The sequence below is a fragment of the Lethenteron reissneri genome, chromosome 35 (assembly GCF_015708825.2).
Source record: "Lethenteron reissneri isolate LAM-NWPU_2019-01 chromosome 35, ASM1570882v1, whole genome shotgun sequence".
In the NCBI taxonomy this organism is placed as follows: Eukaryota; Metazoa; Chordata; class Hyperoartia; order Petromyzontiformes; family Petromyzontidae; genus Lethenteron; species Lethenteron reissneri.
In genome coordinates, this window is record NC_083813.1 from 9,090,913 (window position 1) to 9,106,297 (window position 15,385).

Consider the following 15,385-nt stretch of genomic DNA (forward strand, 5'->3'; position numbering starts at 1 on the left):
TTGCTGGAATCAAATGGCCAATCTTTTGTCCTCAGATCGATGAAGTGTTCCAGTCATCAGTGCTGTCTCCATACTTCAAGGAAAGTAAAGTTTTGGGCTTCAGGTGACTAATTCAAACCTTTTCATTTAGAAAGAGAAGTGTGTTGTTTAAGGTTAATATATATATGAATGTGACTTCACCAGCAAAGCTTAATAAGCATCTCGACATTCTTAGACTTTCAAGAAGACATCACCATTCCCATACATATTCTACGAACACGCAGTCTTGTGAGCCACTGACTCAATAACAAGACAAGCTTGTGGGCATTTTTAATTTATGCAGCAGAGATATCCTAACTTCTGGCTGCTGAATTGTTTTGTTTAGCAAGGAGAAAGTACTTAGACTTTATGTTGTGTAACGTCGCAAATTATGATTCTTATCGGCTATTCGAGGCAATGCCCTCTAAAAGTCTTGGTATGTTCCTTCAAAGTTGCTTGGAAAATCACATTCATTCACCACTGGCATCGTCATTTTAATGTATAGCTGCTGAAGGAAATTAACTGTGAAGCACATTGCGCATTTACTAACAACTAGTTACGTATTGGACCGCACGATGTAATTCTTCGACTCGATCAAAGCCTAAAACAAATCGAGGAATTTGCTCAGAAATCCCAATCCTTTGCCTGCTAAAAGAGTTTGCTTCGACAACATCGTCCCATCGACCACTCCACCGCCAGTACCACAACCGCCCTTCCACACTCCACCTCTCGCGTACACACATCCAACACGTCATCACCCTGACCTTCGCCCATCACAGTCTTGTGGGGCTCGCAGCAATTGTCTGCAACGCTAAGGCGCGCGTGTTTGTGTGTGATGATGATGATGATGCAGCAGCGGCAGCGTAGTGGTGCGGTTCCTACTGGCGTTCGCGGTCCAGTCGTTCGGCAGCAACAAGTTGACCCGCCAGAACGTGCTGGACGCGTTCCGCAGCGGTGACCTCTACGATGCCACCACAGGCACGAGCATCAACCCTGGCTCGATCGCCATTAACTCTGGTACGAGCGTGTCGAGCGACTTGGCTTCGGGAAGTGTGCGTGGGGTTTTCGGCAAGTGCTGTCTCTGGTTTCACCTAAAAATCTCAGAAAGCTGAGAGGGAATGCATGACGCCAAGGTCGCCACCTCTGCTTGCTTAGCGATTGTCCATCGCACAGTAATCTCAACTAAAATCACAGCAAGCAGAGCTAAATAGCGTGGGTTGGGGTGGGCGGGTCACCTCTGCCTACAACCTTTTCCGCTGTAGACAAAACCCAGAGATATTTCCCAGTCGGTCAAGTTCTATAGCAACTGTGTGGCAGACTGCAATACAGTTCAACACAATACCACAAGATCACAAGTGATAACATCACATTTATCTCTATATTTAAGACTGAAACAGGAGGATTTCTCCACAAATCCGGCTGTTGTCTAGTGATGCTGGTTGTAATTACTGGCAAAACATCGTACTTGAATTGTAAATGTTGCGGGTTTACTCTCCAACACACAAGCGGTGTGCTGTACTTGGAACGAATTGACATGTTTTGTTTACGTGACAAACCTTACTAATTGGCTGTTGGGTGGTGGCGGGTTTAACGACACATTTATATTTACGCGATCTAACCCCAAAACCTCGCTTATGGTTAAAGCGTTGGAGTATTTTGCAAAATGTAAATATGAAAAAAGTGACATTTGAGAGAAAAAAAAACTATGTGAATGGGCAAAAAAATTTGTAGATTCTTTAAAGATGTCATGCCTACTAAAGTTTATACAAAATCAAGCAAACTTAAACATTCAACTGGATCAAACCTGACCCCTCCTTTATTGACTTAACTTTAAGAGGCTGAGCCCTATTTCACTTTGGCTGCTTTATATACGTTCAGAATGTGTGCTATCGTGCAAACCCTCAGCGTAATAAAGCTTTAATGCAAAATAAATGTGTTATTCCAGATGTAAAGACTGGAGACTTGGATATCGTGGCAGGTAAGATTTCACATGCACAGCAACACAATCACATTCGTCCTCTGAACCTTTTTGCCAAATTTGGTAACTTTCTCTTATACAGACAGGCCTCTGTTATGTGCCTGCACGTAACAATGATCCAGTCCATCAATCACCCGGTTGGCTTTCGAGACCAATATCATCCAAGAGCAATATTCTGTGTCTCATCAGCATATATGATCAGAATTTAATTCTCTTTCCACATGTAAAAATGTGTTTTAGTCAATATAAATCTATATGTAGAGACGGAATGGAATTCTGCTTTATATATATATATCCTTTAATTAATAATGCTCCACGAAAATAATGTGTACATTTTTTTTCTCAGTTCAAATATTTCCCCTGGATAATCCCTTCAGTTTGAATGTCTCGTTTTCAAGGCGTCCTCGGCTCTTGCCAATAACACCAACTGGACATCCTTAAAAAAAGCTTCATAGCCCATCAGGTTCCTCCAGTCTAAATATAGATTCTGATTCACCTGGCATCCCAGCACTATCTTCTCGGTTTTTTCGGTAAAGTCACGTAGAAGGGAAATAATAAAATAATAAAATAAAACATAATAAAATTATTATCACGACGTTTCGGCCACAACGCAAGCAGCCCTCCTCAGGTGAAGAACAGGTCTGTCGGGAAGACAGCGTCTGAAACATTTCAGACGCTGTCTTCCCGACAGACCTGTGGACGGCTGCTTGCGTTGTGGCCGAAACGTCGTGAGAATGATTTTATTATGTTTTATTTTTATTATTTTATTATTTCCCTTCTACCTGACTTTTCTGAAAGAACCAAGAAGATGAATCCCTGCAGTCACGAAAGCTTTAAATCAAAATCCCAGCACAATGTTACGATGATTATTATTTGGATTGTTTATCCTCACTGAGTCTCAAGACCATTTTTCATGAGGGTCTTGGCAAGTTTTTTTCGCAGCAAGCGACGATGTTACTCTGCGTAATCCCAACTTGGCGGATCATTTTTGAGCATCGGGATCTTTGGCCAGTACGAGTTACTTTGTTTTGGTTTTAATTTCATTTACTAACAATAATGATGCGCCACAACAATGCGTGTAGCGAATTGGCTCTTTCGTTGCGAGGTTCTTGTCCATTGGTTGCACATTGAGGTGGTCCTGGTTCTCAGACTGTCTGGAGGTGGTGAACTTGGGCGCCGACCCCACGGTGTCGGTGACATCGCGGGCCGGAAAGTCGTGCGCATGGATGATTGTGGCGCCCGAGGGCTCCCTGGTCCAACTTGCACTGCAGGCCGACCCCTCCACGACCGTCTGCACCGATGCTGTCGCCTTGTATGATGGGGTCCTGCCTGCTAACAGCAGCCTCGTCGCAGAGTAAGCAAAGAGTTGGCCGCACTTGCAGATTTTCCACGCCCCCCGTGGCTTTCTGGGTCGAATTACTTGCTGAGGTGTGTGTTTACAGCTTTGTTTGATTACAGTAGAATTCAAAGGTCTGTTCAATGATTAAAATGGCAACGGGATTTCTCTGATTGTCAGTGGCAATGATGTATTATAGCATTCCTGGGGTAGAGCTAGGGTTGCCACCTGTCCTGGGAAAATCCTAAATAATACACCACTCAAGACAACGCATTTATACATAGTTATCCCCTCTTCTTGTATTGAGTGCTATTACCTGCTGATCTGAGTTTAGATTCTCTGCCACGGCTTAACATCAGTGGTAAACGTTATCTGTGAACCTGGTTCTTGGCCCTATTCTCTCCCCTCACTCGCACTGATCAACAATCCCCATCACCGACACAGCATGGGGAGGCCTTCATCCAGAATTGAATTGGCAAATAATTGGAAATTGTATAATTATTTTACTGATGAACTAATTTGGAAATCAAACTTATTTAAATTAAATTGCTTGGAATGTGCAACCAATTTGTTGTTATAAGCCCCACCCATGTAAAATCGTATCAACTTCCATAATTATGTTTTGCCACAACAGGATTACAGAACGTGTAACAGTGCATTAAGAATATTCTGACAATATAAACATTTTGCTGCCTATGACCAAATTACCCAGAATACAACCCTACTCTTCAGATCTCTGAAGCGAAGCAGGCTTTGAGCCTGGATAGTGCTTTGATGGGTGACCACAAATGCATGCAAGCTTGTCACAGGCGACCATGTGACTGTGCTACGTGGTGGTAAGCAGAGTGGGCAGTGGATAAAAATTAACTTGTTGTACCGTACAGTATATGTTCCCACGTCGATGCTTCACGCCTTCAGCGGCCCCTGGACTATGGTCGAATAGCTTCCACGACCCACACGGTGTGAAGGTTGTCCTTTTGTATGACCTAAGCGTGTTTGTACGCATAAGAACACTGCGATATCTTCTTGGTTCTTTCGGTAAAGTCACGTAGAATGGAAATAATAAAATAATAAAAATAAAACATAATTAAATAATTCTCACGACGTTTCGGCCACAACGCAAGCAGCCGTCCTCAGGTGAAGAACAGGGCTGTCGGAAAGACAGCATCCAAATGAACACCACCAAGCTTGGCAGCGTATATTTAAGCTGGGTTAGAGGAGGAGAGCGCCTTGACAAAGGAATTTATATATCAACAGAGGAATTTAGCATATTTATGGAAATGCAGATATGGGATTAGTCACTCTTGATATGCTAATTATTTGTCAAGGCGCTCTTCCCCCTCCAACCCAGCTTAAATATATGCTCCAAGCCTGGTGGTGTTTCATTCAGACGCTGTCTTCCCGACAGCCCTGTTCTTCACCTGAGGACAGCTGCTTGCGTTGTGGCCGAAACGTCGTGAGAATTTAATTTTATTATGTTTTATTATTTTATTATTTCCCTTCTACGTGACTTTACCGAAAGAACCAAGAAGATGAATCCCTGCAGTCAGGAAAGCTTTAAATCGAAACACTGCGATAATTTGGGAACGTTTCCCGTTGGCAGCACGTGCACCCCGGCCTCTGGGGCAATCTCTTTCCATTCGTCTGGGCGCATCCTGCTGCTGGTGTGGCACAACCTCGCCAGTGGTGGCAGTGGCAGTAGCCACCAATTGGACGCCGTCACCCAGGCTGTGAAAAAACAAGGTACACTTGGATCGGCCTCAGTTGTGGCGAGATGTTAACTCCCTCGCCTGGTATACAGGAGGTCGTGGGTTCGATGCTGACACTGACGCCGCTTGTATATTTGGAGTTTGCGTGTCTCTCTCTCTCTCTCCCCCGTGGTCGCTTGGATTTTTCTCTGGGTTCCCTGGTTTATCCCTCTACATTTAGAAACACGCATTTAGAGTATTTGTCTGATATAAATATTCACGTGATAAGCCACTTTGATGAGCATTCATTTGTGGCCAGATCACTTATGGAGCTTTATAGCTGAGTGGGCCTTACCTGGTAAAATAAAAATTGCGAGATTTAATGCGCTGCATGATTTAAGATTCTCCACTCCTGTACAAGCTACACGGCTAACTGTGTTAGGCATGTTATCTGGAACATATGCAGCCTTTTGTCAATGCACTGCTGGATTAGTTTTTCCACACACTGTGTGGTTTTCGGGGTGGGTTGGGGGTTACTTGGTCGGTGCAGATTGGGGAGCTGAGATATGGGAGCTTAGACGTTACAATACAAGAATTGATTTTGCGGCTTTACCAACCTATGTGAATGGTCATCACCCGGTCGAGCAGTATTCGGCTTAAAAACCTGCTCTTTGGTAAGCTGTATGCCTGGTGCAAATTTAATAAATTCTGGTGCTGGTGGCAGAGGCAAACATAAACAGCAAAGTTAATTTAAGACATTTCAATTTGAATGGGCAATGTGCAGTGAACTCATTAATATGTTGTAAATCTCAAGAAAATACATTATGCTCTCAGACTTCTGAAGGCAAGGCCATTAGTCCTGAGATGCCTTGACAAGATTACATTTTTTTATATACACACTGGCAGGTGTTGCTCAATAGTTAGCAAATTCACAAGATGTTGAAACTTGCGCTCAGAAAAAAGAGACACGTTTCTCAACATTCTAGCCCATGGCTGTTTTTCTGCTCTGACATCATGAAAGTTTGCTTAAAGTTTCTCAAATGCATTCCATTCTGTTAAACTCGACACTTTACAGCAAAACATTGTTCACTCAACCACAAATGACTTGTGTCAGTATTGTGAAATGCCTGCACAAGTAATACTTGTCGGTGGGAAATACCATGATGCATTGCTTCTGATGTATGAATTTGTAAGCCTTCAGCTCACACACATATACCACGTCGATCCACGTCACGTTGATCCAGATCCCCGAGGACCCACATCACGTTGACCACGCGATCTGTGTTGCCTTGCCAGAGTGTGGGGGCGTGCGTCAGCTGCTCCCCACCATGGAATCTCAGGGCTTCGTGTCCACGCCTTTCTACCCGGACTTCTACCCCCCATATTTCAGCTGCAATTGGACGTTCATGGTAAGGTTTGCTCTCGCCCTGCACATCCAGGAGTCGCCAGTTCAATTCCATCTCCTGTCACGACAGTTGAAACGTGGGAGATTGCTTAAATTACCCCCGTCCCCTGCCCCCCTCCCCAATCGCCTCTGTCTATCCCGTCAGTGTGAACCGATTCCGTCACAATTTGTCGATCGGCAGGTCACTTGTGGTAGGGTAAGATGTGGGCACTCCCTCCTCTTCCTAGATGTCTGGGCAGGGTGGAAGCAAAGGTCAAATACCCTCTCGAGGTGCTCCTCCAGAGCTCCGTTTCGCACCTCCGATTAGCACGGTTGGCTACGTACGGTGTGAAGGAAGTTCAGCATATATACTTACATCGGGGAGGCTCTTCTGCCATCTTCTTCTTCTTCTCTTGTTCGTCCATCAAAGTTGATGATGACCATGGCAGGTTTGTCATTATGTTGGGTTTTGATGAGTGCGCAGATGGCTGAAGAGGCCAATCCGAGCCCGGAATTCTCTGTGGCACACTGGACAGGTCAGGGAGGATGTAGAGCTCTGAGGTGCAGCCACACGTCCTTCCTTGGTAGATTTGCGCTGCTGCCTCTTCAAGATGGCACAGGAGCGTCTCCTGCTCTCACAGAGGACTGCACCGTCCTGTACTTTTCTTCTCCAGGCAGGTCGGTCCTGTGCTAGGGATTCCCAGCTTTTAAGGTCGAATCCAAAGCTCTTCAAGGAAGCTTTCAGGGTGTCCTTGTAGCGCTTTTTGGGGCCACCTTGTGCTCGCTTGCCATTCCTCAGCTCGCCAAAGAAGACTTGTTTTGGAAGTCTCGCGTATGGCATTCTGGTCACGTGGCCAGTCCATCTAAGCTGTTCCTTCGCAAGCAAGGTGTAGATGCTGGGGATATTTGCCTTGCTGAGGACTTCCGTGTCAGGGATTCTGTCTTGCCACTTGATCTTCAGCAGTTTCCTCAGACAGCTCAAGTGGAAATGATTCAATTTCTTCTGCCATCAGTGATCGGAGCAAGCAATAACAGGGCTGCACTTTTACCTTTGATCCTTCCAGCGTCTTTATGTTTAATGGAAAACAACCAACGCTGCCTCAGGCCGTTGCTCTTGGCACAACGATTTTATGTTGTTCATTCACATCGTTTGGAAACTAGAATAAACATTTTATATGTAAATTAATAGTTAATAAATTCCATTTACAAAAAAAAACCCATCTGGGTATTGGTGAATTTCATTTTGAAAATATAAGCTCGGTCACAAAGGACTGTAAACAAAATAATCAGTAATTTTCACTTTAATTGGCTGGTTCCAAAAATGAAATGTAAGAATTTTAGTTTGATTTAATTGCAACAAGCGGTCTTTGCAGAGAATGAAATAGGTGTACCCCTAATGGGAATAAAGAGGCCATTTGAAGTGACTTCAGAAGTGGTTTTTTTCTTCATCTTCTGTGGCTGTTATCTGACACAGGGTGATACACAACTAGCTCCAATGTTCAGAATGTACATGTGTTTGTCTCATGACATGATACCAATAACACGGTTGAATTGTGATTGGAGGGTGGAAAAAATCTAACGTAATCCACCAAACCTGTGAATCTTTACACCGTGGTCAAGGTTGGGGTATGTGTTCAGGATATTTTCCTCTTCGATTTTGTTCAAATGAAGCCTCATCGTAGGAACCGATCAGACCTGAGTTGTAATATTGCATCCTATGCATTGACATATACATTATGAACCTACAAAATCTTTTGCAAATATTTACTGTTGAAAAGGTCATTCATATGTGACAATAGAAGCACGATAAATGTAACTATCACTTTTGGGGGTGATGCAGGAATTCTTTGTGCCCATAAAATATAACCTTTGAACTGCGGAGGAGGTGTTGAGAATATGATTGTATAAGCACTGCTCTGTTTACCGACATAAAGCAGTCAACAGCCACTTGATTCCAGGTCAGAGTTTCTGTACAGGAAATGAAACACAATGGGATAGTTTGTTGAAGGTAAGCTACAATTATGCTGTGGCATAGTGCCAGGCATGTCTGGGGAGGGTCCTGAGACCAGTGGCGCTTCCAAATTTCCCCTCTGCAGACAACGATGATGAGCCACGGATGAGACGATGATGACCTTTAAGTAAGCCATATCTTTCGGGGCCCAATTACTTGTCAGCCAGAGCAGATTATTGGCTGTCAGCCCACGGGGTTCGGAAGCAAGGGGAGGAGATGGCAAAAGCCAAGGGCATGGGAGGGGATGCAAAAAAAATTCTACAAGCCTTGCTAAAGACCTTTTATACAAGCCTTTTTTGCTGTGCGTTTGTGTGTGTGCACATGTATGTGTGTGTGTCTGCAGATGCCAAATGACTCATTTGGGCTCTCTCTAAACTTTGAGGGATACGAGCTGCAAGCACAGTCACCATCAGCAAGCCCTTGCCAGTATGAGTTGTGGATCATCAACGGACAAAAGTACGAACCGTAATTTTTGGTAGTTTATAGGACATGCTCCCCCCCCACCCACCTCTGTATTTTAAAGCACAAGTTGCAGGTGCATCTTATAATCCGGTAAGAGTTGGATGCCAAATTTGTATAACTTTATTGACAATGGGCAAACGCTTTGGGGTGTCATACCATCAGGAGCATCTGATAACCTGGAGAATATGGTATTTTTAGCATGTTCTCATTAAAGATGATAAAAGCAGCCGCCTAGAATGTGCAAACCTTGTGGTTTGTTTGCCCGTATGTTTTTGAAGCCATTTTTTTGGTTTCATTTCCCCTCCCGGAAGTTATAATCAGGGGGCGAGTTTATTAAATCCCCCCTGCAGTATAAATGGGCTCACCACAGTCGGCCAGATACGTAGGTAGCGTGTGGCGGGGTTAAAGTGCGGGTACTCCCAACTCTGCCAGAACGAGAGGTCCGACCAGTGTGGAAGTGTCGACCAAAAATATCCTCGAAAGGCTCTCTTGAAACAAAACTGAAACCTTTTTACAAGGAATCATGTTTACATTAACCACAATACCTGTGGTCAGAATGCAAACAAAAAACACACTCTGATAATGTATGCAAAAGAGGCCTTTTGGCGTCATCTGGTCGAACGCCATATGAGACTAGGCTCTAAGGAAAGCTGTCTCTAGTGTGGACCAATCAATTTCAAGGACAATGCATACATTATCAGTGTTTTTTGTTTGCATTCTGACTATAGGTATTGTGGTTAATGCAAACACGATTCCTTGTAAAAAGGTTTCAGTTTTGTTGCCAGAAAAAAGGGGAAAAAACCTATTATTATATTTTGCTACTGGCAAAAGAGGCCTCATGATGATGGCCCTCTTGAAGTTCACTCTACTGGAGGCCCTCCTGCCAGCAGTGGGCGTGAGCGAGCAATTTGCGGGGCTGCACCTTTAACCTTTCTAAGAATACGATGTCATATCCACAAGTCCTGTCTCACGCGTTTCGTTTTTTCCCCCCCGCCTGCGCTCCCTTTTTTTGGTTGCAGCTACTGCGGGAGCCTCGTGAGTGGATCGCGCATCCTGCGCGTTTCCACCGGGATGCTGTCGGTCTCCGTCAAGTTCGCGTCGCAGGGAATCCAGACCCGCGGCGGGATCAGAGCTGCTGTCAATGTCTACGACATCTACAATCGTGAGCCACCGCGATATTCTTACGAAGAGCTAGCAAAACTGAACACTGAGCACGGAACTCGAATGAGTTCACGGTTTGAGACCCAGTGGCGGCCCCGATTTAATACTGCGAGGATGTATTAACATTAAATACACGCCGTCTGCTTCACAATGAAATGTTAAAGGTCCCGTGAAGCCGCGGAGTTTTTATACACCCCTCCCTACGTCACGGTTTGGGGTCTGTACTGGGCTCCGATTGAAAAAATATATATATAACATCCCATAAAGCCATTTGAAACAGAGTAGGCCATGTGTGCTGGCATTCTGGTCCATATATGATAGCTTGCTCGCAAATTACTTAATTGGGAGGAAAAAAAAACGTAGCAACATCACCACCATTTTTTGGTGAACCAATACCCATTTACGCATTTGCAGGCCCCGGTGTTCACTTTGTGCACACAGGGGCAGCTGCCACTGGGGGGGGGGGGCCTGTCGGCTAAACTGCATTAAGTCAATTGAATGCTTGAGATGATGTGATTGTAAGGCACTTTGAGTTGCTGAAACACATAAATAAATGCAAATTCTTATTCCTTTTGACATCTAAGTGCCAGAAAGATGTGCATTCCTTAAACATATTGGCACAAGACAGAGGAAAGTGGAAACAAATGAGGAAATGTGCTGTGGGACACCTACGGTCTATCTGCCCATGGATGATTATGATGATGATCAAGGGATCGTTATGCTTGGTGGCCTACCGGGCATCCCAGTTTGTTTGTGCAACCAGTGCGGTGTGTCGTGTGCAGCGTGTCCCAGGGGAGGATTCCTGTGCAGCTCCAACTCGGAGTGCGTGACCATGTGCAACGGAATCCCCGACTGCCCCGACAAGAGCGACGAGATGAACTGCTGTGAGCTCTTTGCACCAACAGATTGTTTGGGCAAACGATAACAGTTGTGAACTCACCGAATTGAACGTTTTCCCGCGTTTAATGAGCCCGACTCTGCTGCCGATGAAATTAAAACTGGGCTAGGATTTTATTTGCTCAACCAAAATGCTGCTGGATGATATTAGTCACAGTACTGATGTCTGTGTTTGATATTTTTTTTATTTTTAATTGTTACTATATCTTACAACTTGGAGTGGAAGTGCGGTAGTTAGCGCAGTGCGCTGCGAACCCAGCCACTTAAGTTTGATTGCCAGCAATGACTAACACCGGTGGGGCGGGTTACCTGAACTGGTTCCATACATCGTGAAATATAGTCAACAACCGTCATAACTTACATGGTGTGGGAGATGCCTTCATCCAGCAGTGGATTGAGAGACTTTTTTTTACTTGTTTGGTGGTGCTTTTTTTACTCACCTATTCACACGTTCACTACACTTTGTTGTTATTTATAAATCTTCCACATATTGGACTCTGTGTAAGAGAATACTGTTTCTATCTTCCCCCCCACCCTCTCCGACACCCTGTGGTGCAGCCTGTCCCATGCAGTTCGAATGCGCAGCAGGCGCTGGCTGTGTGGCCTTGTCCGCCGTTTGCAGTGGCTCTGCCGATTGTGCTTCTGGGAACGATGAGAAGAGCTGTCTCGGAGAAGGTGCGCTACGTCCCACACCACACCGCTGCCGTGCCGAATCTCACGGCCCATTGTCAGGCGTCGAGTGACTGACTGTGACTGAGTCATTGTGGGGAAAACCTTGCAGCTTCATCATGGGACCTCCTTTGCCAGTACCAAAATATGAGAATAGGTTTTCCCCTTTTTTCTGGCAACAAAACAGGTGTTAAGATGTTGAAACACCAAACTGAAACCTTTTACAAGGAATCATGTCCGTATTAACCACAATACTTGTGGTCAGAATGCAAACAAAAAACATATTCTGATTGATTTGTCCACACCAGAGACGGCTTCCTTTTGAGCCTCGTCTCAAACGGTGTTAACAAAAGAAAGCAGTGTAGCCCATGAACAGAGTTCTCTATTGGGCATATGGGAGGTGGTGATTCATGGTGGACGGTCAACCGGTCAACTAGAAAGGAATGAACAGAATCCACATTTGTTACTTCATGCATTACAACCTGCTCTCCTTCCTGTGCTTGTCCTCTGGCAGAGGTCCCATGCAGTGCGTTCACATTCCACTGCAGCAGCGGGCAGTGCATCCGCAAGCCGAACCCGGAGTGCGACGGTCACAGCGACTGCCCGGATGGCTCCGACGAGCACTCGTGTGGTGAGCACATCCCCCACAGCAGCTGTTCTTTTTGATCCTCTTCATTTAATTGTGCTCACATAATTTTTACCGCACCCCCCCAACACACACACACATCCCTTTTTAGGTGCGCAAAATAATAACCTAAGAATGATTACGTTAGCTCTGTTCTGTCATGTCGATGGATGTCGAACATGGATGAGTCTGAATGATACCGATTCAAAAGCAGCTTTGCTGCTGGTTGGCTCAGAGGTGGGGGGCAATGATGGTGAAAGTGATGAGCCGGAACCGCTGAGATCCTGGGATCGAATCTAGGAAGCTGCCTGTGCATAAAAAAAAAAACTGGGGTCTTATGACTTTTTCAGGAGGGTCCTGAAAAAGAGTCATGATACTTTGTGAGGTTTTCCTGGATAAACAAGCATCGTCATTATTATTATAATAAATATTTCTGTTTGACTTTAAAAGTGCTGCCCATTCCCGTGTGGACCAGAAGCCACTTGAAGGGATCTGAAGTGGCTGATTTTAAATGGACACTACGTCTCATGACATAGGGATACAATTGCAGAGTATATATCTATATGTTGAAAGGAGCTTTGCCCAAATCGGCATCACCGTAAATGACCTGGGAAGTTGACTGGTGGTTGATGCTTCATGGAAGGCATTGCATGCTGCAGTCGGTCATGTAAATACTGTCCAGAGCTCACCACCTCTTAATTCTCTTCAGCATTTCTCATCGGCGTCTCTCAATTGCATTTTTTGTTTCTTCTTTCTCACCCCCCCCCCCCCCCCACCGCGCTCCACCTCCTCCTCCTCAGCCTGCGGCAAACGGATGGTGCAGAGTCGTATCGTGGGGGGTGAGAGTGCCGTGGCGGGTGCCTGGCCATGGCAGGCCAGCCTGCGAAGCGGCCTTACCAACAGCCACCACTGTGGCGGCTCCCTCATCCACCCGAAATGGGTCCTCACGGCCGCGCACTGCGTCGACAGAAAGTGCGTCCATTTCTGTCGTGTCGGCGCGTCCTTTCTGACCGTGTGGTGCAATGAGGCTGCGATTGGAGAACGGCGCAAATAAAATGTGTAATTATGCGGAATATTATTTACAAAGGTTACAACCCTGCCTGCTTTTTATTTATATTCATAAAATGTACCATGGCTTATGGAGATTAGACATTTTGACTGATCCCCTATTAATTTTAAGCGAAACGTATCATTTATGAAACAGTTTTTTTTCACATATATTGTTTTTTTTCCATGAAAATTGTAGGGCTGAGGCTCTGAGTGACTGGACGCTCTTATTCGGGAAACTGCTGCTGGACAAGGAAGACCCGATGGAGCAGCATCGCTCAATCCGCCAGATCATTGTGCACAGACAGTACGTCGGCACGGGGAATGACTACGACATCGCGCTCCTAGAACTCGACTCGCCCGTCAACCTCACGGAGCAAGTGCAGACCGTGTGCATGCCGGCCGCGTCGCACGTCTTCCTGCCGGGACAGATGTGTTGGGTTTCTGGCTGGGGGACTGTCAAAGGCAACGATTGTGAGTTGAGACACATGACTCACGTGCATGTATATATCATTTTTCACCACAATTGCTGAACACCAGTAAAACATTCCCAAAATGCCAAGTGGGCCCAGCAACCATACAGCATGAAGGAAACGGTGGTGCTACCCACCACATAGCCCCCCCACCTCCCCCCCCCCAACAATCCCTATGGCTATCTATTTGTGCGTGGTGGTGACCCACTTCACAACTGTCCACTGTTCAACCTCGCTTGGCTGTGGGAGATCTGACGAGATCGGGGCCCATTTTTGCTGGGGTGATTTTGGTCAAAGGCCAAACAGAACATAATTAGCATAAATACGGCACAATTCCATGACAGAACCCAGTGACTACAGTTTTTGGAGCCGCAACCTGCGCCATGGGTTTAAAAAAGAATATTATCAGGAAAACGAATTAACTGAAATGCAACTGCAGTGACTTCCAACGGTGTTTCTGCGCCAGATGGGTGCCTGCACGCCATGTAGCTTCCCACGACAATCGGTCTGAGGCAGAGTTTGTGGTTCGAGCCATGAGCCATCGTTGCCAGAACACATTACAGATGCTGCCACCACATGCGCTAGATCGTTACCTCCGTTTAACGGTGACTGATTTTAAAAGGGCGTTTAGGAATGATTCTTTATTGTGTGCATGCTCGTTGATTAAATGAACCTCGTGATGATTAGTGTGTTTGTTGTTGTTGTTGCAGTATCCCTATCCAACAACTTGCAGGAGGTCCAACTGCCCCTGATAAGCCAGAGCGACTGCATAGGCAGCTACGACCATGCAACGCCACGCATGCTGTGCGCCGGCTACCCTAACGGAGGAAAGGACGCGTGCCAGGTGAGACCAATGGATGTTCAGCACAAGTATGCTTGGTGTACTTGCATAGGTTCAAGGCTGCCCTTAGGTCCCCGGAGGTCCAGGACAGAATGCCACTTAGGGGGCCCATTATTCAGGCCCAGGGAACATTGTACCTTGTGCCAAATATACAAGCGTCGGGGTCGGGATCGGGATCGAACCCACGACCTCCTGTATGCCAGGTTTTTTCGGTAAAGTCACGTAGGTAAAAAATTAAAATTGATAAAAGTAAAAAAAAATCACAACGTTTCGGAGGCAACACAAGCTTCCGTCTTCAGGTGGAACCGTCACAGCACGAAAGCTTTAAATCTAGGGTTAACATCTCACCACCGAGATGTATGTTGAACGTCTTTCGCGCACCGTACGTAGCCAACCGTGCGAATCGGAGGTGTGAGATGTACTGTACAGACAATTCAGCAAAGCACAAAAACGATGTGAATGTGAAATACAACTATAAAGTTGCAGGAATCAGATATTGTGACAATGTAATATTTGTAAAAAAAAACAATGTAACGACAACCGGAGCAGAGCGCGCACTCCCACTGCAGTGGCATCGGGTTTGATTCCTCGCCACATGCAGCACCAATGAACAAAAGTGTTGCCCGACTCGCCCCAGACGCTTAGCCCTAGGGAGACAAAGGTGGCTACAAGTGTCGTTTTGGCCACGCGATTCATTCGTGTGCTCGGCACGTACGATACCGTTTTCTCTAAAAGCATGCCATGGGTTGTGCGTCCTCCGTGCCAAAGGCATTATTTATGGAATTAGGTTTGTTT

At 45.7% G+C, this 15,385-nt stretch overlaps 1 protein-coding gene across 1 annotated transcript in view; it reads left to right on the forward strand.

Moving 5' to 3' along the window:
• LOC133350901 (transmembrane protease serine 6-like) overlaps nt 1–15,385 on the forward strand; it is a 32,640-nt gene that overhangs the window by 13,845 nt on the left and 3,410 nt on the right. Inside the window, exons 5-18 of the mRNA XM_061565739.1 lie at nt 36–103; nt 872–1,035; nt 1,964–1,996; nt 3,146–3,350; nt 4,936–5,075; nt 6,317–6,429; nt 8,759–8,871; nt 9,897–10,039; nt 10,821–10,922; nt 11,494–11,610; nt 12,119–12,235; nt 13,030–13,201; nt 13,476–13,750; nt 14,460–14,593. Of these exons, the coding sequence (XP_061421723.1) occupies nt 36–103; nt 872–1,035; nt 1,964–1,996; nt 3,146–3,350; nt 4,936–5,075; nt 6,317–6,429; nt 8,759–8,871; nt 9,897–10,039; nt 10,821–10,922; nt 11,494–11,610; nt 12,119–12,235; nt 13,030–13,201; nt 13,476–13,750; nt 14,460–14,593 (1,896 nt within the window). The remainder of the gene's footprint in view (nt 1–35; nt 104–871; nt 1,036–1,963; nt 1,997–3,145; nt 3,351–4,935; nt 5,076–6,316; nt 6,430–8,758; nt 8,872–9,896; nt 10,040–10,820; nt 10,923–11,493; nt 11,611–12,118; nt 12,236–13,029; nt 13,202–13,475; nt 13,751–14,459; nt 14,594–15,385) is intronic.